General features: G+C 38.3%; 1 protein-coding gene across 3 annotated transcripts in view; it reads right to left on the reverse strand.

Annotated features, from left to right (window-relative positions):
• Window positions 1–23,293, reverse strand: part of LOC126948865 (putative uncharacterized protein encoded by LINC00467 homolog) — a 61,337-nt gene extending 38,044 nt beyond the window's left edge. For 2 of the 3 annotated variants that reach the window (XR_007723559.1, XR_007723558.1), the window contains exons 1-4: window positions 23,124–23,293; window positions 14,481–14,562; window positions 14,198–14,347; window positions 9,386–9,453 (exon numbers count right to left, since the gene is read on the reverse strand). Coding sequence is in view for 1 of the 3 variants with exons in the window: in XM_050781299.1 (XP_050637256.1) it covers window positions 9,386–9,453; window positions 14,198–14,347; window positions 14,481–14,538 (276 nt within the window). In the remaining 2 variants the exon portion in view is untranslated. The remainder of the gene's footprint in view (window positions 1–9,385; window positions 9,454–14,197; window positions 14,348–14,480; window positions 14,563–23,123) is intronic. The other variant, XM_050781299.1, reaches the window with a different exon arrangement.
• Between the last annotated feature and the right edge of the window lie 1,336 nt (window positions 23,294–24,629).

The following is a 24,629-nucleotide window of genomic DNA, read 5'->3' on the forward strand; positions in this document are numbered from 1 at the left end:
GCACTCCAGCCTGGGCAACAGGGCAAGACTCCATCTCAAAAAAATAAATAAGTAAATAAAATAGGAAGAGGTTCCAAGATGACCAAACAGGAACAGCTCCAGTCTACAGCTGCCAGCATGAGCGACACAGAATACAGGTGATTTCTGCATTTCCAACTGAGGTACTGGGTTCACCTCACTGGGGCTTGTCGGACAGTGGGTGCAGCCCACAGAGTGTGAGCCAAAGCAGGGTGGGGCACTGCCTCACCCAGGAAGCGCAAGGGGTTGGGGAATTCCCTTTCCTAGCCAAGGGAAGCCGTGACAAACAGTACCTGGAAAATCGGGACACTCCCACCCTAACACTGCACTTTTCCAACGGTCTTAGCAAATGGCACACCAGGAGATTATATCCTGTGCCTGGTTCAGAGGGTCCCATGCCCATGGAGCCTCGCTCACTGCCAGCACAGCAGTCTGAGATCAAACTGGAAGGTGGAAGGCAGCAGCAAGGCTGAGTGAGGGGCGTCTGCCACTGCTGAGGCCTGAGTAGGTAAACAAAGCAACTGGGAAGCTCGAACTGGGTGGAGCACACCGCAGCTCAAGGAGGCCTGCCTGCCTCTGTAGACTCCACCTCTGGGGGCAGGGCATAGCTAAACAAAAGGCAGCAGAAACTTCTGCAGACTTACACATCCCTGTCTGGCAACTCTGAAGAGAGTAGTGGTTCTCCCAGCACAGAGTTTGAGATCTGAGAATGGATAGACTGCCTCCTCAAATGGGTCCCTGACCCCCGAGTAGCCTAACTGGGAGACACCTCCCAGTAGGGGCCGACTGACACCTCATACAGCCAGGTGCCCCTCTGAGACAAAGCTTCCAGAGGAAGGATCAGACAGCAACATTTGCCATTTTGCAGTATTTGCTGTTTTGCAGCCTCCACTGGTGATACCCAGGCAAACAGGGTCTGGAGTGGACCTTCAGCAAACTCCAACAGACGTGCAGCTGAGGGTCCTGACTGTCAGAAGGAAAATTAAAAAAACAGAAAGGACACCCACACCAAAACCCCATCTGTACCTCACCATCATCAAAGATCAAAGGTAGATAAAACCACAAAGATGGGGAGAAACCAGGGCAGAAAAGCTGAACATTCTAAAAATCAGAGTGCCTCTTCTCCTCCAAAGGAATGCAGCTCCTCACCAGCAACAGAACAAAGCTGGATGGAGAATGACTTTGACAAGTTGACAGAAGAAGGCTTCAGACGATTGGTAATAACAAACTTCTCCAAGCTAAAGAAGGACGTTCAAACCCATCGCAAAGAAGCTAAAAACTTTGAAAAAAGATTAGACGAATGGCTAACTAGAATAAACAGCGTAGAGAAGACCTTAAATGACCTGATGGAGCTGAAAACCATGGCACGAGAACTATGTGACGCATGCACGAGCTTTAGTAGCTGATTCGATCAAGTGGAAGAAAGGGGATCAGTGGTTGAAGATTGAATGAAATGAAGCGAGAAGAAAAGTTTATACAAAAAAGAGTAAAAAGAAACAAACAAAGCCTCCAAGAAATATGCGACTATGTGAAAAGACCAAATCTACATCTGATTAGTGTACCTGAAAGTGACGGGGAGAATGGAACCAAGTTGGAAAATTCTCTTCAGGATATTATCCAGGAGAACTTCCCCAACCTAGCGAGGCAGGCTAACATTCAAATTCAGGAAATACAGAGAACGCCACAAAGATACTCCTTGAGAAGAGCAACTCCAAGACATACAACTGTCAGATTCACCAAAGTTGAAATGAAGGAAAAAAATGTTAAGGGCAGCCAGAGAGAAAGGTCGGGTTACCCACAAAGGGAAGTCCATCACACTAACAGCAGATCTCTCGGCAGAAACTCTACAAGCCAGAAGAGAGTGAGGGCCAATATTCAACATTCTTAAAGGAAAGAATTTTCAACCCAGAATTTCATATCCAGCCAAACTAAGCTTCATAAGTGAAGGAGAAACAAAATCCTTTACAGAAAAACAAATGCTGAGAGATTTTGTCATCACCAGGCCTGCCTTACAAGAGCTCCTGAAGGAACCACTAAACACGGAAAGGAACAACCAGTACCAGCCATGGCAAAAACAAGCCAAAATGCAAAGACCATCGACGCTACAAAGAAACTGCATCAACTAACAAGCAAAATAATCAGCTAACATCATAACGACAGGATCAAATTCACACATAACAATATTAACCTTAAATGTAAATGGGCTAAATGCCCCAATTAAAAGACACAGACTGGCAAACCGGATAGAGTCAAGACTCATCAGTGTGCTGTATTCAGGAGACCCATCTCATGTGCAGAGGCACACATAGGCTCAAAACAAAGGGATGGAGGAAGATCTACCAAGCAAATGGAAAACAAAAAAAGCAGGGGTTGCAATACTAGTCTCGGATAAAACAGATTTTAAGCCAACAAAGATCAAAAGAGACAAAGAAGGCCATTACATAATGGTAAAGGGATCAATTCAACAGGAAGAGCTAACTATCCTAAATATACATGCACCCAATACAGGAGCACCCAGATTCATAAAGCAAGTCCTCAGAGACCTACAAAGAGACTTAGACTCCTACACAATAATAATGGGAGACTTTAACACCCCACTGTCAACATTAGACAGATCAACGAGACAGAAAGTTAACAAGGATATTCAGGAATTGAACTCAGCTCTGCACGAAGCAGACCTAATAGACATCTACAGAACTCTCCACCCCAAATCAACAGAATATACATTCTTCTCAGCACCACATTGCACTTCTTCCAAAACTGACCACATAGTTGGAAGTAAAGCACTCCTCAGCAAATGTAAAAGAACAGAAATTATAACAAACTGTCTCTCAGACAACAGTGCAATCAAATTAGAACTCAGGATTGAGAAACTCACTCAAAACTGCTCAACTACATGGAAACTGAACAACCTGCTCCTGAATGACTACTGGGTACATAACAAAAAGAAAGCAGAAATAAAGATGTTCCTTGAAACCAATGAGAACAAAGACACAACATACCAGAATCTCTGAGACACATTTAAAGCAGTGTGTAGAGGGAAATTTATAGCACTAAATACCCACAAGAGACAGCAGGAAAGATCTAAAATTGACACCTTAACATCACAATTAAAAGAACTAGAGAAGCAAGAGCAAATACATTCAAAAGCTAGCAGAAGGGAAGAAATAACTAAGATCAGAGCAGAACTGAAGGAGATAGAGGCACAAAAAACCCTTCAAAAAATCAATGAATCCAGGAGCTGGTTTTTTGAAATGATCAACAAAATTGACAGACCGCTAGCAAGACTACTAAAGAAAAAAGGAGAGGAAGAATCAAATAGATGCAATAAAAAATGATAAAGGGGATATCACCACCAGTCCCACAGAAATACAAACTACCATCAGAGAACACTATAAACACCTTTATGCAGATAAACTAGAAAATCTAGAAGAAAGGGATAAATTCCTGGATACATACACCCTCCCAAGACTAAACCAGGAAGAAGTTGAATTCCTGAATAGACCAATAACAGGCTCTGAAATTGAGGCAATAATTAATAGCCTACCAACCAAAAAAAATCCAGGACCAGAAGGATTCACACCCAAATTCTATCAGAGGTACAGAGAGGAGCTGGTACCATTCCTTCTGAAACTATTGCAATCAATAGAAAAAGAGGAAATCCTCCCTAACTCATTTTATGAGGCCAGCATCATCCTGATACCAAAGCCTGGCAGAGACAACAAAAAAAAGGGAATTTTAGAGCAATATCCCTAATGAACATCGATGCAAAAATCTTCAATAAAATACTGGCAAACCGAATGCAGCAGCACATCAAAGAGCTTATCCACCACAATCAAGTTGGCATCATCCCTGGGATGCAAGGCTGGTTCAACATACACAAATCAATAAACGTAACCCAGCATATAAACACAGCCAAAGACAAAAAACACTTGATTATCTCAATAGATGCAGAAAAGGCCTTCGACAAAATTCAACTGCCCTTCATGCTAAAAACTCTCAAAAAACTAGGTATTGATGGGACGTATCTCAAAATAAGAAGAGCTATTTATGACAAACCCACAGCCAATATCACACTGGATGGACAAAAACTGGAAGCATTCCCTTTGAAAACTGGTACAAGACAGGGATGCCCTCTCTCACCACTCCTATTCAACATAGTGTTGGAAGTTCTGGCCAGGAAAATCAAGGCAGGATAAAGAAATAAAGGGTATTCAATTAGGAAAAGAGGAAGTCAAATTGTCCCTGTTTGCAGAGGACATGATTGTATATTTAGAAAACCCCATTGTCTCAGCCCAAAATCTCCTTAAGCTGATAAGCAACTTCAGCAAAGCCTCAGGATACAAAATCAATGTGCAAAAATCACAAGTATTCCTATACACCAATAACAGACAAAGAGTCAAATCATGAGTGAACTCCCATTCACGATTGCTTCAAAGAGAATAAAATACCTAGGAATCCAACTTACAAGGGATGTGAAGGACTTCTTCAAGGAGAACTACAAACAAAATAAAAACGAAATAAAAGAGGACACAAAATGGAAGAACATTCCACACTCATGGATAGGAAGAATCAATATCATGAAAATGGTCATACTGCCTAAGGTAATTTACAGATTCAATGCCATCCCCATCAAGCTACCAATGCCTTTCTTCACAGAATTGGAAAAAACTACTTTAAAGCTCTTATGGAACTGAAAAAGAGCCCGCATTGCCAAGACAATCCTAAGCCAAAAGAACAAAGCTGGAGGCATCATGCTACCTGACTTCAAACTATACTACAAGGCTACAGTAAACAAAACAGCATGGTACTGGTACCAAAACAGAGATATAGACCAATGGAACAGAACAGAGCCCTCAGAAATACCACACATCTACAACCATCTGATCTTTGACAAACCTGACAAAAACAAGAAATGGGGAAAGGATTCCCTATTTAATAAATGGTGCTGGGAAAACTGGCTAGCCATATGTAGAAAGCTGAAACTGGATCCCTTCCTTACATCTTATACAAAAATTAGTTCAAGATGGATTAAAGACTTAAATGTTAGACCTAAAACCATAAAAACCCTAGAAGAAAACCTAGGCAATACCATTCAGGACATAGGCATGGGCAAGGACTTCATGACTAAAACACCAAAAGCAATGGCAACAAAAGCCAAAATTGATAAATGGGATCTAATTAAACTAAAGAGCTTCTGCACAGGAAAAGAAACTATCATCAGAGTGAACAGGCAACCTAAAGAAGGGGAGAAAATTTTTACAATTTACCCATCTGACAAAGGGCTAATATCCAGCATCTACAAAGAATTTAAACAAATTTACAAGAAAAAAATCAAACAACCCCATCAAAAAGTGGGCAAAGGATATGAACAGACACTTTTCAAAAGAAGACATTTATGTAGCCAACAGACACACGAAAAAATGCTCATCATCATTGGCGGTCAGAGAAATGCAAATCAAAACCACAATGAGATACCATCTCACACCAGTTAGAATGACAACCATTAAAAAGTCAGGAAATAACAGGTGCTGGAGAGGATGTGGAGGAAAAGGAACACTTTTACACTGTTGGTGGGACTGTAAACTAGTTCTACTATCGTGGAAGACAGTGTGGCGATTCTTTAAAGATCTAGAACTAGAAATACCATTTGACCCAGTCATCCCATTACTGGGGATATACCCAAAGGGTTATAAATCATGCTGCTATAAAGACATATGCACACATATGTTCACTGCGGCACTATTCACAATAGCAAAGACTTGGAACCAACCCAAATGTCCATCAATGACAGACTGGATTAAGAAAATGTGGCACATATAAACTATGGAATACCATGCAGCCATAAGAAAGGATGAGTTCATGTCCTTTGTGGAGACACGGATGAAGCTGGAAACCATCACTGTCAGCAAACTATCGCAAGGACAGAAAACCAAACACCACATGTTCTCACTCATAGGTCGGAACTGAACAATGAGAACATTTGAACACTTGGACACAGGGTGGGGAACATCACACACTGGGGCCTGTCATGGGGTGGTGGGACAGGGGAGGGACAGCATTAGGAGATATACCTAATGTAAATGACAAGTTAATGGGTGCAGCACACCAACATGGCACATGTATACACATGTAACAAACCTGCACGTTGTGCACATGTACCCTAGAACTTAAAGTATATATTTTTAAAAAACCAGTGAAAGATCTTTACAATGAAAATAAAAAAACACTGATGTATGAAATTGAAAAGACCACAAAAAAGGAAGGATAGTCCATATTCATGGATTGGAAGAATCAATATTGTTAAAATATCCATACTCTTTAAAGCAGTCTACAGATTCAATGGAATCCCTATAAAAATACCAGTGACATTCTTCATGGAAATGGGAAAAAAAATCCTAAAATTTATACAGAACCAGAAAAGACCCAGAATAGCCAAAGCTATTCCGAGCAAAAAGAACAAAACTGGAAGAATCACATTACCTGACTTCAAATTATACTACAAAGCTACAGTAACCCAAACAGCATGGTACTGGCATAAAAACACACACACACAGACCAATGGAACAGAATAGAGAACCCAGAAACAAACCTATACATCTACTGTGAACTCATTTTCGACAAAGGTAACAAAAGCCTATATTGAGGAACAGACATTCTCTTCTATAAATGGTGCTGGGAAAACTGGATATCCAGATGTAGAAGAATGAAACTAGACCTCCATCTGTTGCCAGATACAAAAATCAAATCAAAATGGATTAAAGACTTAAATTTATGACCTCAAATTATAAAACTATTACAAGAAAACATAGGAGAAACTCTCCAGGACATTGGACTGGTCAACAATTTCTTGAGTAATGCCCCATAAGCACAGGCAACTGAAACACAAATGTACAAATGGGATCATATTAAGTTAAAAAGCTTCTGCACAGCAAAGGAAACAATCAGCAAAGTGAAAAGACAACCCACAGAATAGGAGAAAATTCCTTCAAACTATCCTTCTGACAAGGGATTAATAATCCTTGAATATAAAAGGAGCTCAAACAACTCTATAAGAAAAAATCTAATAATCCTATTTTAAAATGCGCAAAAGGTCTGAATAGACATTTCCCGAAAGAAGACATACAAATGGCAAACAGGCATATGAAAAGGTGCTCAACATCACTGATTATCAAAGAAATGCAAATCAAAACTATAATGAGATATCATCCAACCCTAGGTAAAATCGGTTTTATCCAAGACAGGCAATGACAAATGCTGAGAAGGATGTTGAGAAAGGGGAACCCTCATACACTGTTGGCAGGAATGTAAATTAGTATAACCACTATGGAGAACAGTTTGGAAGTTCCTCAAAAAACTAAGAAAAGAGCTATCATAAGATCCAATAATCTCATTCCTAGGTATAGACCCAAAGAAAAGAAATCAGTATGTCAAAGAGATATCTGCACTCTGGTGTATTATTATAATCACTCTGCAGCATTATTCATAATAGCCAAGATCTGGAAGCAATCTAAACGTCCATCAACAGATGAATGTGGTACAAATACACAATGGAGCACTATTCAGCCAAAAAAAAGAATGAGATCCTGTCATTTGCAACCAGGGATGGAAATGGAGGTCATTATGTTAAGTGACAAAAGTCAGGCACAGAAAGACAAAATTCACATGTTGTCACCTATTTGTGGGAGCTAAAAATGAAAACAACTAAACTCATGGTGATAGCAGAATGATCGTTACCAGAAGCTTAGAAGGGTAGTTGGAGGTAGGGAAGGGAGGATGATTAATGAGTATAAAAATATAGCTAGAATGTATAAGATTTCGTATTTTATAGCACAACAGGGTGACTACAGTCAACAATAATTTATTGTACATTTTAAAATAACTAAAAGAGGCTGGGCACGGTGGCTCACGCCTATAATCCCAGCACTTTGGGAGGCTGAGGTGGGCAGATCACTCGAGGTCAGGACTTTGAGACCAGCCTGGCCAACACAGTGAAACCCTGTCTCTACTAAAAATACAAAAAATTAGCCAGGTGTGGTGGCACATGCGTGTAGTCCCAGCTGCTTGGGAGGTTGTGGCAGAACTGCTTGAATCCAGGAGGCGGAGGTTGCAGTGAGCCAAGATCGCGTCATTGCACTCCAGCCTGGGAAACAGGACAAGACTCTGTCTCAAAAAATAAAAATAAATAAAAATAAAAAATAAAATAAAATAACTAAAAAAGTGTAAGTGAATTGTTTGTAACACAAAGAAAGAATAAAAGCTTGAGGTGATGGATATCCCAATTACCCTGATAGGATTATTATGCATTGCATGCCTGTATCAAAATATCTCATGTATCCCATCAATATACTCACCTATTACTCACAAAATATTTTTTTAAATACAAGGAAAAAAATTAGAAACATTGTAAATGTCCATCCACAGGACAATAGATAAATTGTGCTTTATTCACCCAATAGAGTATTATATGGCAGAGAAAATTAATGAACTACAGCTACACAAAAATATGAATAAACCATAAAAACAAAATATTGTGTGAAAAAGTAGCCAGAGAAAACTGCAGAAAATGTATTATTCTTATAAAACCCCAAACCAAATAAGCTAAACAAAATATTTCAAGATACATCCATTTGTAATAAAATTATTTTCAAAAGGCATGAGAAGGAACAACACAAAATTTAGGATATTACTTTTAATGGGAAAGCAAGTGAACAGAAGAAGGAAGAAAAATACTGGGAGATAATCATATTGGTAATGTTCTAGTTAAATAGGTTCATGATGCTCTTTTTATTATTAAACGTCTAAGTTTTATATATGTTACAAATAGTTCATAAACTTATATGAACTAAATTAAATTTAGAGAAGCAAATTGATAGTCCATTTTTGTCAACATAAAATTACATATGTATTATATAGTACATAAAACTATACACATTTATTTACATCAGTTTTATTTATTTCCATGTGCACAGAGGAATAATCTAAGGTTGTACAGCAAATACTTAAGAGTGATAACCATAAGAAATTAAATAAAGAGAAAGGAGTGTAGCTATTTTACCTTTCATTTAATTTATGTCCATATTACTTGTGTTTATTTCAAAGCACATAGGCTATTTTATAACTATGTTAACACCAAAATTAAAAAGAATCTAAAGAATCATAAGGTTTTACCTGTCTGCATAGTTTTCTGAGAAGTATTTGAAAAGCAGCAAAGGACACTATAAGCTTAGCACCACCATGTTAACTATCATGTTAACCAATCCTTGACTTGTATCTCTTCAAATTCCTTATAGATTGTTTCTTAATTAATAAGTACAATACCCTCTAATAGCCAAATCTTATTCTTACATGACTCACAATTACTAACCTTTCTTTTTCCCCTCCATTTATTTGTTTTCTCTCTTCTCTTCTTCTTAATTTTTCCCTGGGTAGCATCTAAAAGTTTAAAAAGATTTGGAAGTTTCAGTTCTAACATTAAAAATTATTTTATTGATTAAAGAATTTGAAGGATTAAAATAATTAAGATTGATATTTTAATCAACTTTATTATGTTTGTTGGAAGAATCTTACAAGATACAACTAGCAGATAAAATTGTTTAATTTGCCAGGCATGGTGGTGCACATCTGTAATTCCAGCATTTTGAGAGGCTGAGGCAGGCAGATCACTTGAGCTCAGGAGTTTGAGACCAGCCTGGGCAACATGGCAAAACCTTGTCCCTACCAAAAATACAAAAATTAGCCAGACATGTGGAGTGCACCTGTAGTCCCAGCTACTCAACAGACTGAGGTGGGAGGATCGCTTGAGCCCAGCGGGTCAAGGTTGCAGTGAGCCAAGATCATGCCACTGCACTCCAGCTTGGTGACAGAGTGAGGCACTGTCTCTAAAAAAAAAGAAGAAAAAAGAAAAAAGTTTAATTATAGTTGTATCCCAGTATAAATATATGGCATTTAGGAACCCATCCAAAAGACAATGCTCTCCTAGGTCCACTAGAATGCAACCTCCAGTTAATCTAGGGAATATAAGGTGTTATTAGCAGAAACTATGTGAATGCAACTATTAAGCAGTCTACTGGAAAATATAAATGAATAATTTTAATAAGAACATGGAAAAGGAGGACGAGTGTGGTGGCTCATGTCATCTGTAATTCCAGCACTTTGGGAGGCTGAAGCAAGTGGATCACTTGAGGTCAGGAGTTTGATACCAGCCTGGGGAACATGGTGAAACCTCATTTTTACTAAAAATACAAAAATTAGCCACACATGGTGGTGGGCACTTGTAATCTCAGCTACTCAAGAGGCTGAGGCAGGAGAATCACTTGAACCTGGGAGGCGGAGGTTGCAGTAAGCTGAGATTGTGCCACTGCACTCCAGCCTGGGCAACAGAGTGAGACTCTGTCTCAAAATTAAAAAATACAAAAAAAGAAAAAGAAAAAGGACATAGAAAAGGAGAATGTTAGTTTGCCACCATATTAACTACTCCATTCTACAAAAGACAACCATTTTCCTGACTAGAAGCAAAGGTTACCAATGTGATTTTTGTATTATCCAGCTTGGGGTTGTCAGTTCCTTGAATCTTTAGTTGATGTCTTTCATCTGTTTGGGGAAACTTTTAGGCATTTGCTTTTCTTTCCTTCTTCAATTCCAATTACAATGTTAGATCTCATTACTGTGTCTCACATGTCTCTAACATTTTCTTCTGTATCTTTCTTTTTTTTCCCTCCTGATGTGACTTCCAGTTTACTAATTCTTTGTGTGTGTCTAATCTACTGAAAAATCTATCTAAATTGCTAATTTTAGATAATGAATTTTTATTCCAGAATTTATACCTGATTCTTTCTTACAGTTGATAAATCTCTATTTTCTTAAATACATTAATCACAACTATTTAAACTTCATTGCCAGCTAACTCAACATCTGTATTACCTGTAGGGCTGTTACTATTTTTTTCTCTTGTTTTTCAGTCATGTAGGCATATCTAATAATTTTTATTAAAAGTTATGTATGCTGTATTAAAAAATTCTAGAGATTCTAGATGATGTTATCCATCTCTCAAGATTATTTATCCTCCACCAGGCAAACAGAATGATGGATGATGATCTAAACCCAACTAGGGATGCAGAGATGAGACTGTAATTCCAGTAAGGCTCAATTTACCTCTGATTCATTCCTATCCCTCCTGGGTTTTCTACAGAGGGTCTGTGTTACTGGAAGCAGAAGTCAATAAAAGAAATTTATTTAATAGTGTAAACCCACAACTACAAACTGAATAGGAATTAGCTGCTCATCTTTTTCCTGGAAGTTATAGGTTCTCCAGTAAAATAAGGGGAAAATAAAAGAGGAAGAAACAATATGATCCAGAAAATGGGTGACCAAACCCAAAAGAGAGGTAAAGGATATATCCAGAACGAAGACAAAAGAACTTAATATCACAGTTGCTTAACAGGTCTTGAGAACAGTAAGTCCAAATGGAGTATGTTAAATGGATCTAGGAGAGAATCCCGAAACGAAATTAACTGAATACCTGATGTGTCTGAACCTTTTCAAAGGTAATTTATACTACTACAACACATCACAAACACAGAAAACTAAACAAATTTTATTGACTGGGCGCGGTGGCTCATGCCTGTAATCCCAGCATTTTGGGAGGCCGAGGCGAGCAGATCATGAAGTCAGGAGATCGAGACCATCCTGGCTAACGTGGTGAGACCCTGTCTCTACTAAAAATAGAAAAGATTAGCCAGGCATGGTGGCACACGTCTGTAATCCCAGCTACTCAGGAGGCTGAGGCAGGAGAATCACTTGAACCTGGGAGGCGGAGGTTGCAGTGAGCCAAGATCGCACCAGTGCACATCAGCCTGGGCAACAGAGCGAGACTCCATCTCAAAAAAATAAAATAAAATAAAATAAAATAATAATTATTATTAACTGTAAGGAATAAAAAAGTTGTGCTAGAAAGGAACCATTATATGGTTCAGCTGTGAACAGCATAGCATCTACATAGCCATAACAATTAAACTATTAAATTATCAAAGTTACAATAAATCCTATTTAGGAGGATGGAAGGAAGAAAGTAAATGCAGGGGAAACAGTGGTTTAAAACAAAAGCTAAATTCTAATCATCCATAGAGCCTAAAACTGAAAAATGTAGAAATGATTACATAAACAAGTTATGGAACCATATCTATCAGAAATAGATATCAAAACAGACTGCTAAAAGAGTTTGAAATGCCTGCTTCTGGAAATTGGGATTGGGAAGAATCATTTTGAAATTATCAATTAATGGTAGGGTAGAATAACGACATTTTGAGATATGCCAAGACTCAGAAAATTTACTTCCCAGACAACATTTTGTAAAAAGTTATTTGACAGTGTACTCCAACAGCCAAGGCAGAACACTGAGAGAGAGGAAGATATGAATCTAAGAAAACAATGGATCCAACCCAGAAGACCAGTGAGTGGAGATCCTAGGATAACAGAGAAATAGCAGGTCTTGAGGGTAGAAAATGGTCTAGATTACACTAGGCAGGCAAGAATATCTCCAGAGAAAAGAAATGAACTCTAAGGAATAGTATAATTAAAAGGATGGAAAATCTTTTCATTATGGCAGTTATATGATCTTTTTGTCAACAATAAAAAACAAGAAGGAGAACTAGAAACTCTAAGAAAAACAAAAACTATGGCCGGGCGCGGTGGCTCACGCCTGTAATCCCAGCACTTTGGGAGGCTGAGACGGGCGGATCACGAGGTCAGGAGATCGAGACCATCCTGGCTAACACGGTGAAACCCCATCTCTACTAAAAAATACAAAAAACTAGCCGGGTGAGGTGGCGGGCGCCTGTAGTCCCAGCTACTCGGGAGGCTGAGACAGAAGAACGGCATGAGCCCAGGAGGCGGAGCTTGCAGTGAGCCGAGATTGCGCCACTGCACTCCAGCCTGGGTGACAGAGCGAGACTCCGTCTTAAAAAAAAAAAAAAAAAAAAAAAAAGAACAAAAGAAAAAAAAAAAAAAAACTATAAGAAAGTCATGGTTTGGATACAAAGCAAAACTAAGATACAGCACGGTTTTAACCAACTGATAGAATATAAATGATGTACTTGATGCTGTGACTAGAAAAACACTCTCCTTTGAGAGTCCTAGCAATCATAATATTAGATCCATGAAATAGAAATGTAATTCTTGCCTGTAACTTGGCACTGTAGTAACACTATTTATATAATGATAGTGATTTAAATGCTAATTATTGGTCTTAAAGATTTAAAGTGAATCTATGGACCAAAAAAAGACAATTTTTGTTGTAGATATTAACTACGGAAAAACTAAAAGAATACAATGGGGAGAAAAAAATGGAGGAAAGGATAGAGATACCAATATATTTAACTTACATAAGAGAGAATAAAATAATTAACTACAGTTGATGGAACAAGCACAGTTACAAGTAGGTTACTTATTAATACCAAATTAGCCAATAGAAAAACTAATTACAACACAACTTACAAACACTGAGAGAGTAAAGGTAGGTGAGACAAAGGAGTAATTTAAAGTGATCTTGTCTAGGGTTGAGTGTGGAGAACATTTGTTATATTTTGGTTGCCTAGTATCTGATTCCACTTCCTATGTTTAGTGAATATTCGTCCACATGCCTTTCACCATCAATGCTAAAAAAGCCAATCTTGCTTTTCCAGTTCCCTTTGCAGCTGGGACATATTACTTGAATTAGGACTCCAAATGTTAATAGTGGTTACCACATGCAATTCCTTTAGCCTATACTAAATATTTCCTAATTCTACTTCCTTGCCTTTGCCTGAAAATGCCTATTCATCCTCCACCACTCAAGTTGAGATAATCATTTCCTCTCCAAAGCCTTTCCTTGCCCCCATGACATATGCATGTGAAGTAATAGCACTCACCTGCACTGTAATGAACTATTTGCTTGTTTTATTGTCTACTATATTTTCTTTTTTTTTTTCTTTTTAACTCCTCTTACTATCATTCCCAATATTGCTTAATAAAAGTTCCTTGTCTGAAGGGACCATGGCATGTTTACCATTACATCTGGCACATACTGAGTATGCTCAATAAATATTAGTTGAATAAACAAAAATTATAACAGATGTTTAGTACTTTTTTCCTAAATCACCTAACTTATAAATATGAAACTTTAACAGGATGATAAACATACCTTCAGTACTCGAATCCGTCTGGCTTCCTGAAGATGATGATGAAGAAGAAGGAAACACACGATCATCTGAAGAAAAAGATGTCACTGATCTATGTCGGGATCGGTGCTGGTTTTGGTTTTGCTTTCTTTTTTTCTTTCGTTTGTGTTTACCTTAGAGAGATATAAAATGGAACACAATTATTTTCCCAAATATTAGCAACATATGAGAGAGAAATATATGCATTAATTTATAAAATGTACCTTAAATTACCCAAAAGGCCTTCAAGCAAGCATAAACTCCTACCTTCATATTTGCCAGCCTTGGCATCTTCAGGATTTCTGTGAGCGGACTTCTTATCCATGTCTATTAAACCTCCCTGCCATGTCTATAAAACCAAAATATTGACATATTATTAGAGAATTTAAAATGCAAAATGATATTTCTGGGGACAAAGAAAATGCAAATGGTAACAACCTCAGCACTAACATTTTGGGCTGGATTATTCTTGGTTGTGAAGGGCTTTCCTTTGGATTTTAGGCTATCGAGCCACAATTTCTGGCCTCTACCCACTAGATGCCAATAGCACCTTTATGTGTGATGACCTAAAATGGCTCCAGACATTAACAACTGTCCCTTGGGGGGCAACCACTGTTGAGAACCACAATTCTATTGAGAACAAATGGACTAGAGTAGTAGTAATAGAGACAGAAAAAAGAGGCTGAATTCAAGAATCAGAATGACGAGGAATTGCTGGTGGACTGGCTATGAAGGAAAGAAAGAAATAAGGGATAACTTCTAGAATTTTGGAGTGATCAATTCGGTAGAAAACAATACCATTAACTGAGATATGCCAACACTAAAGAAGGAATACGTCTGGAATAATATTCCACTAAAATACAGAATAGAAAATCGGAAGTTTTTTTTCTTTTTGAGACAGAGTCTCACTCTGTCAACCAGGCTGGAGTGCAGTGGCGCAATCTCGGCTCACTGCAACCTCTGCCTCCTGGGTTCAAGTGATTCTCGTGCCTCAACCTCCTGAGTAGCTGGGATTACAAGCACCCGCCACCACACCTGGCTCATTTTTTTGTATTTTTAGTAGAGACAGGATTTCACCATGTTGGCCATGTTAGTTTTGCACTCCTGACCTCAAACAATCTGTCCACCTTGGCCTCCCAAAGTGCTGGGATTATAGGCATGAGCCATCGCACCTGGCCCAGAAAGTTTCAAGGCATACCTAAATAACAATTTAGTAGATGCCTATAGACTAAGTAAATATGTTATTTACTTCATGTTGACAAAGATTATTTGAATAGAGAAAAAGCACTCACAGTAGTAAGTCTGGGAATCTTCAGCACAATATTTGAAGCCACAAGGCTGAATGATACCACAAAAAGAAACAGCACAAATGGGGTACTAAATACTCATCTTTCATAACTGAAAGTCAAAGAATAATGTCTAAGGTGGATAATGTCTAAATTAGGAAACATTACTATAAATATATTACTTTAACATATATAAGTAGATATAGAAAAAGAGCTAAAAGAATTGAAGGAAGCTGCAAGTTAGACGGAGTACTGTAGTACTTTTTGGTTTTTAAAATGATGAGTAAATGTTATTTTGACAAAAATGTAAAAGTAAATAAATCTCCTCCTTTAAAGCACACAAAGAGTAAGTGGGAATTCTCATCCAAGATGCCAGACTTCCTTCCTAGTCATATTAAAATGACGGTTAAGCAATAAACAAAGAAAGTAAAAGGTGAGGGGTATAAAAGTGTAGAAAACTGCAGGAGTTTGAAGGAAAAAAAAATCTCAGGATAAAGCTGTTCAAAGTACTCAAGAGCAATAGTTCCAAATAAGAACAAAATATCAATGGCTTCTAACAAAGTTGTCAAGAATTAATACTAGCAACATTTCCCTTAAAACCATGAACTTCAAGAGAAATATAACCTAAGCACATTCCTGAGACTTGCAATGAATAATATGTATAAAGTCACAATAAAATGTTATTTTGAGTTTTTTATTTTTTCATTTTATTTTTTTTACCTTATTTATTTATTTAGACAGGCTGTTGCTTTGCTGCCCGAGCTGAAATGCAGTGGTGCAATCATAACTTATGACAGCCCTAAACTCCAGGGCTCAAGCGATCCTCCTTCCTAAGTCTCCCAAAGTGTTGGGATTACAGGTGTGAGCCATCGAGTCCAACTATTTTCATTGGTTTTTGACATGTGAATCCAATTTACAGAGGAAAACACTGAAGTGTTCATAACAGTTACAGAACAAAAGTTAATTTATCCAATTATAATGCTATAAATGTAAAGGCAGAGCTGTCAGGACATGAAAGATGGAGAAGGAAAAGAAAAGATAGCAGGAAGGGAGTGCCAGTATCATCCTATGAAATCAAGAGTGCTAAAACTTGTGATAGTGATAGAACAAGAAATATGTTTAAATATATTGATAGAACAATAAATACGTGTTTAAATATATTGCTTAATTGCTTAAGTTTACAAGAGAAAACAAAAGAGAAAATAAAAACACTTTATGAAATCTGTAGAGAAAGCAGCCAGCAGGAGCAGAGGCTGTCATAATTGAGTCCTCATCTATCACAGCAGAAACTCAGAGGACAATAAATAAATTTGAGAAAAAACAGTATCGGCATACTATTTAGAAATGTAGAAATAATCACCAAAATAACTAAACATAAAAAATGTTTAAAGTGTTTGTCTATGGGGATGTGGATCCAGAACGAGGAGAAAGCAGGTGGGATGGAGACTGTTGCTTTTCATTATCAACTCTTACATACAATTTGATCTTTTAATCATGTGCACATATTATGTTGCTAAATGTTTTTAAAGGTTTTTTTAAAAAAGTGAATTGGGAAGTGAGGAAATAAGGACAAACTATATTTTAACATGAAAGCAGAAAAACAGCATAGCAGTTGGAGGAATTACTGAGGTCAGGGGTGAGTTTTTAAAATGAGATTCCAGACTATTGGTTTTTTTCTTAAAAAAATTTTCAGTAAAATTTACTTTCAAATTTATATACAGTAAAATTCACATGTATGTACAGTATTAAGAGTTCTAACACATGCATAGATACTTGTAACCACCATTAACAGGATACAGAACAATTCCAACATCCAAAGAATTTCCTCGTGCTCCTCCCTGGCAGTCAGACCCTCTCCCCACCTTTAACTCTGGGCAACCACTCATCTATCTGTTCACTGTCTGTTTAGTCTTACCTTTTCCAGCATGTCATATAAATGAAATCGTAAGTATTTAACCATTTTATATTGGTTTCCTTCGCTTAATATAACATACCTGAGATTCATCGAAGCTACTGCATATATCAATGTTTGTTCCTTTTTATCCAGTCCTATTCCATTGTGAAGATGTACTACACTGTGTTTATCCACATTCACTCACTTAGGGACATTTAGTTTATGTAGTTCTTCTTGTTTAGTCTGCTAATATGGTAGATTCCACTGATTAATTTTCACATGTTGAACCAACCTTAATTTAGGACATTTTGGGCAATTATAAATAATGCTACTATAAACATTCATTTACAGATTTTTGTGTTAGCATAAGTTTTTATTTCCCTAGGATAAACACACAAAAGTGGAACTGGAGAGTTACATAGTAAGTGTATGCTTAACTTCCTAAGAAACTGCACAACTGTTCACCAAAGTGGCTGTAGTAATGTGTGAATGTCCTAGTTGCTCCATATCCTTGTCAGGACTTGGTATTATTTTTTAATTCTATCCATTCTGATAACTGTTTAATATTATCTCCTGGCTTTAATTTGCATTTCCCTAATGATCAGTGATGTTGAACGTATTTTCATGTGCTTATTTGCTAGCTGTATATCATCTTTGGCGAAGTGTACAACTTTTTGCCTATTTTTTAAATTGGGTTATTTGGTTTCTTGTTAGGTTTTGGAAATTTTTTATATATTCTGGATATAAAAGCCTTTGGTCAAGTATGTGATTTGCAAATATCTTCTCCTAACATGGTTTGTCTTTCATTCTCTTTACAGTACCCTTTATATAGTAAAATATTTTTTGATTAAATTCAACTGATCTTTTTCTTTATAGATAGTGCTTTTGTTGTTACCTAATAATTCTTTGCCTAACCCAATGTCACAAACATTTTCTCCTATGTTTTCCTAAAGAATTTTAGGTTTTAGCCTGGGCGCGGTGGCTCACTCGTGTAATCCCAGCATTTTGGGAGGCTGAGGCAGGCGGATCATGAGGTCAGGAGATCAAGACCATCCTGGCTAATATGGTGAAACCCCGTCTCTACTAAAAGTACAAAAAATTAGCCAGGCGTGGTCACGAGATCAGGAGATCAAGACCATCCTGGCTAATATGGTGAAATCCCGTCTCTACTAAAAGTGCAAAAAATTAGCCAGGCATGGTGGCAGGCACCTGTAGTCCCAGCTACTGGGGAGGCTGAGGAAGGAGAATGGTGTACACCCGGTAGGCGGAGCTTGCAGTGAGCCCAGATCACTCCAGTCTGGGGGACAGAGTGAGACTCCGTCTCAAAAAACAAACAAACAAAAAAGAATTTTAGGATTTTACTTCAGCTCTGCTCTTCATTCTAAAAAGTCTTTTGCTAATTTAGTTCTATACCTTTCCTTATCAACTTTATCATCAAGTAATTTATGCCTAAAAAATATTGCTTGGACTTTGACTGTAATCAAATTCATAGATCTATTTAGGGAGAACTGACATTTTAACTAGACTGAATTTTCCAATCCATGAACACTATGGGTCTTCTTTCATCAGCATTTTGTAGTTTTTAGCACACAAATCCCACACATACTTTGTTAGATTTCTACCTGAGTATTTCATTTGTGAGGGAGGAGGGTGGGTCACTTTCCAAATCCCACACATACTTTGTTAGATTTCTACCTAAGTATTTCATTTGTGAGGGAGGAGAGTGGGTCAGTTTCCAACGGTTCATTGTTAGTGTAGAAATAGGATTATGTATGTTAAGCTTGTATCCTGCAACCTGCTAAATTTACTTGTTAGCTCTACCAGCTTTTTAAATAATTTCTTGAGATTTACTATATAACTGTCATCTGCAAATATAATTATATTTCTTCTTTTCCAATCAGAATGCTTTTCTTGACTTACTATAATTGCTAGGATTTCCAGTAAATATTAAATAGTAGTGGAAGAAACATCCTTGCCTGGTTCCCAATCTTGGAGGGTAGAAAGCATTCAGTCTTTCACCATTAAGTATAACAATATCTATGGGTTTTGTCGATGCCTTTTATTAGGTTCTCTTCTATTACTTGTTTGCTGAGTTTTAAGAATCATGAATGAATGCTGAATTTTCTTAAGTGCTTTTTCTGCATCTATTAATAGGATCATGTAGTTTTTCTTATGGATTGATGTTCAAATGTTGAATTCCTGGGATAAGACTTGGTCACAATGTATTATTTTTCTAGTATACTGCTGAATTCAATTTGCTAATATTTTTTGAGGAAGTTGTATCTTTGTTCATGGGGGATTTTAACTTTTAGATTTGTTTTTTGTGTTGTCTTTATCTGGTTTTGGTATCCAGAAAATGCTGCCTTCATAAAATGAGTTAAGTGTTTCTTCTTTTTCTACAATCCAAAGAGTTTGTAACAGAACTGGTATTTTTTCGTCCTTGAATGTTTGGTGAAATTACCCGGTGAAATTACCTGGGCCTAGAGCTTTTTTTAATTATTATTATTCTTTTTTTTTTTTTTCTTCCTGGCAAGAGTCTTCTTGCCAGGGTTTGTTTTTCGTTGTTGCTGTTGTTTTGTTTTTCTCACAAATTCTATTTCTTTAATAGTTATAGGACTATTTCATTTACCTATTTTGTCCTGGGTGAGTTTTCGTAATTTTGATAGTGGCCCATTTCTCTCACATTATCAAATTTATAAATACAGAGGTGTTTGTGTATTGCCTCATCCTTTTTAATGTCTGTTGGGTTGGGAGTGCTCTTAGAGCATGTATGTTTTTTGTTTCTTTTTAAAAAATATACTTAAATTTTTATTTGCTGATCTTCTCTGTATCATTCCAATTTTAGTATATGTGCTGCCAAAGTAAGCACTAGCACGTATGTTATACGAATGACTTCAATAAAATACTGAAGACAAGATAGACCTGCCGCATAACTGATCCTCAAACCTTGTTATCACTGATTTCTTCTTTCAATTCCATATCCAGTCAGATATTTGTCTTTGCCAATATTTCTTCTAATTTCTCTTCATTCCCAATACTGCTTGGCACAGTCTGCTACCTAAATGATTCCCCTGCCACTTAACTAGTCTCACTGCTTTTTCCCACTGTCATGCATTTTTCATACTGCTACCAGATTTATCAGACCTCAAATTGTTCAACACTGCCCACAAGATAATGGCCTTCCACATCTGGCTTAGTTCTGGTGTTCTGAATAATACTGTTTCCCTAAATCAAGAGTTTTTAACATTTAAATTTGAGAAGGAGGAGTCACGAATCTCCTAAAATTAAGCATATAATGTTGTATGGATGTGAATTTTATTTCCAGAGCAAGATCTATAGCTTTTTAAAAAAATTTATTTGTAGTCTGGGTCTCATGGCTCACACCTGTAATCCCAGTACTTGGGAAGGCCAGGGCAGGTTGATTGCTTAGGCCAGGAGTTTGAGACCACCCAGGCCAACACAGCAAAACCCATCTCTACTAAAGATACAAAAATTAATCGGGTGTGATGGTGCGCACCTATAGTCTCAGCTACTCAGCAGGCTGAAGCATGAGAATCACTTGAACCCAGGAGGCGGATGTTGCAGTGAGCCAAGATTGCACCAGCCTGGGTGACAAAGCAAGACTGTCTCAGAAAAACATAATTTTTATATATTTAGAGGGTACGAGTGCAGAATTCTTAGATGTACATATTGCACAGTGGTGAAGCCTGGGCTTTTAGTGTACCCATTACCCAAATTGTGAGCATTGTTCCCAGTATGTAATTTTTCAACCCTCACCCCCCTCCCATCCTCCCACCTTTTGTAGTCTCCAGTGTCTATATATACTTGTGCCCACTGCTTCCCAGCTCCTACTTTAAGTGAGAACATGTAATATCTGACTTTCTGTTTCTGAGTTATTTCGGTTAGGATAATGGCTTCCAGTTCTATCCATGTTGCTGAAAAAACATGACTTTCTAATGGCTAAATAGTATTCCATGGCATAGACACACACACACACTCACTCCACATTTTCTTTACCCAATCCTCTGTTGATGGAGGGTCTACTGATTTTATTAGATACTCAAAACGAGAAAACTGTACTCTGAATCCTTCAACCTTGTCTCTGTATTGAGAACATACTACAGGCGGGGTGCAGTGGCTTATACCTGTAATCCCAGCACTTTGGGAGGCCAAGGTGGGAGGATTGCTTGAAGCCAGGAGTTCAAGACCAGCCTGGGCAACATAGTGAGACCCTGTCTCTACACAAAATACAAAAATTAGCCGGGTGTGGTGGTGCACACCTGTAGTTCCAACTACTCAGGAGGCTGAGGTGGAGGCTGCAGTGAGCTTTGATCACGCCACTGCACTCCAGCCTGGGTGACAGAGTTAGATCCTGTCTCAAAAAAAAAAAAAAAAAACTAACAACAAACTACAGCCTCCACCTCCGTCAACAGTGAGTACAGAGTAATCACTCCTCTCTCTGAACTTTGATTTATAATATTTTAGTGACCCAGCCTAACCTTAACATTTTACTGATAAGTAAACAAATCTAGCACTTACCTGATTTGTCCAAAGTTGCTCTTATACAATTTGTAATCTGTGCAACTGAAATGGGATTTATCTGCTATTTTATGTGGCCTTTTTATGAAGGCCTTTTCATGTTTCCCCTTCAGGTTGGAACTAAACCTCAGAGTTCTTCAAAACCCCAATTATCTTTATTATCTTACATAAGCTAGCTGCCCAAATGTTTGCTGAGAATAGTGATAACCATTGTCATATTGAGGTAGAGGAAGGGGGCTGGTTAGTGGGTACTGGTTTAGGGGTACTTTTTTAAGGAAGCATGAGCACATTTTGGATATGCAAAATATTATTAAGTTTGGAGCTTAGATTTGGTAAAACAACACTTAAGGGTCTGTGTAAGGAGAGCTCTGAGAAAAGGGTTCTCAGACAGAACCCAAATTTCTCAAGAAGAACCCTCTAAACAGCATTAACGAAAAAAATTCCTCTGTAGAAGCAACTAAAAAAAAAAAAAAAGGAATACTCAGTATTTGGAAAAGCGAAAGGAATGAATGATAATAACGCCAGACTGAGTAAGCTACACAATAAATTCAAATTTGAACCCTACCACATCCAACCTATGTTGCCTTGGGCAAACTATTAAACTTTTCTGTGCCTCAATTTTCTCATGTCTGCCTACTTAAGGACTGCGTGGGAAGATTAAATAAAATGCATGTAAAGTGCTTAGGTCACTGCTTTACTCTCAAGGCACTCTTAAGGGTTTGAGAAGGGAGGGAGGGGCGTGAAGTGGAAAGGTCCTTGGTACATCTTTGTTACGAGGCGGTAGGATTCTGAAACAGAGGGCATAGTCACAAAGAAAGTTGGAGTAAGAAGTGGTGGTGGGAGCATCACATTCTCCTGGTGAGTATCTGAGGACCCGTCACAACTGTAGGAAGCGGAAGGGCAAAGGGTCAGGCCAAGAGTACACCCTCCAGGGTGCATCTGAGAAGTCGAGTACTAGCGCTTAAATGCTATGAGAGCTTTCATGACAAAGGACACATCTTCTGGGGAAACTCAGAGCTTGGGAGAGGCCTTACTAGCGGGGCACGAGGCAGAGCGGGGCTACCAACAGTCCCCTCGGAGTGACCGAGGGGGCCATTGAGGAAAGAGTCAGGTGGTAAGAAAATGACGGCGCGGCCCCTACCGGTTTGCCTTCGCACAATAGCCACACCCCCGGCTGGAACGGTCACTTACTGGAAACTGAAGAGAAACAACCTATTGGTCCAGCTTGACAACCTCAACCCGACCGAAGGTGCCGAGCAACCAGTGCGGCGAGGGCCGCGAAACCCAACGCCCGACCGCGTAGGAAACGCCAGAGCGCGCGCACGCGCAACAGCCGACCAGAAAAGTCCGGCCTACGCCACAGAACTGGGCGGGAGCGGAAGCGACTCTTCCGGTCGCGCGAGCCTCATGCAGGGGCTGCTGGCGCGCAGGGAGGAGAGGGGCGCGGGGACTCAGGCTGCAGTTTTTCTGACCGCGGCTGCACCCCTCTCGAAGCGTTTACACGCACATGTGAGGAACCTCACAACCTGGGGCCGATTTCTGTAGTAGATTGGCGCCAAATGGCAGATTTCCAGGGATTTGTTTGGGATTCCGTATTTTTGTAGATTTGCCAAGATTGGATACTAGTACAATATTGGTAATTGCCATCCAGCAATGTGGCTATTTTTTTTTTAATTAATTCAGTTCTTCCTTTGTTTTTCAGGTAAAGTGTTGCAGTTTGCTTGGTGGTGTGCGCATTTAACATTTTTTCGTAGCTATTTTTGTTGTTGTAGTTTGTTTTACTAATAGACTATTAATCCATTAGTACCCTTGTATAAGTATGGCTTTTGATTATTGATCTATCTGGACATTTCACTAAACCTTCGTATTTGAAAAATTTGACAGGCAGTCCTCTTTGATTTGTAGGTAAGAATTTATCTGTAAAGAACAATTCTGGCTTTTCCCAAGAATCCAACGCAACACTGAATAGTAGCCACGGAGGCACTTATTTCTTACCAGGAGTTATTTTGGATTGCATCTTAGGTTTCATTCAAGACATCTTCTGCAGGTTTATGGTGTGTGTGTGAGTGGGTGTATAGGCAAATTATGTTCTTTTCGTAGTTTACCATTTCATTTTTTTTTTAAATCAGCAAATGACTAAGTTTTACCAAGTATTTTCAGTGTCAGTCTTTGATTGTATGGCCTTTATTCCATTACTCTACAATAAAATAACTACAACAATAGATTTTCTAATGGTGAGCCATCCTTACAATCCTGGTATGTTATTTTTTCAGTATATTGCTGGATGCAATTTGCTGTGTATTTAATTTTGGATTTTCATGTATGCACGTAAGTTAGATTGGCGTATGGTTTTCTTTTGCTGTCCTTGTCCTTTGGTATCAGGTTGTGCTAGGAGTCAGCCAGATTAATTTATTTTTATACGACCTGGAATAGACATAACATGTGTGAATGACACATTCCTTAGGTTTTGAAGAACTCATCTTTAAAGCCTTCTGGGTGTGGGGCCATCTTAATGGATAGTTTTGTTTTTAATATAGCTTCCATGGTTATTGATACATGGAATTGTTTATTTTGCTTCTTGAAAAAATTAGTTTTTTCTAGAAAAGTATTGGCCGGGCGCGGTGGCTCACGCCTGTAATCCTAGCACTTTGGGAGACCGAGGCGGGCGGATCACGAGGTCAGGAGGTGGAGACCATC

The sequence above is a fragment of the Macaca thibetana genome, chromosome 1 (genome assembly GCF_024542745.1).
Source record: "Macaca thibetana thibetana isolate TM-01 chromosome 1, ASM2454274v1, whole genome shotgun sequence".
Lineage (NCBI taxonomy): Eukaryota > Metazoa > Chordata > Mammalia > Primates > Cercopithecidae > Macaca > Macaca thibetana.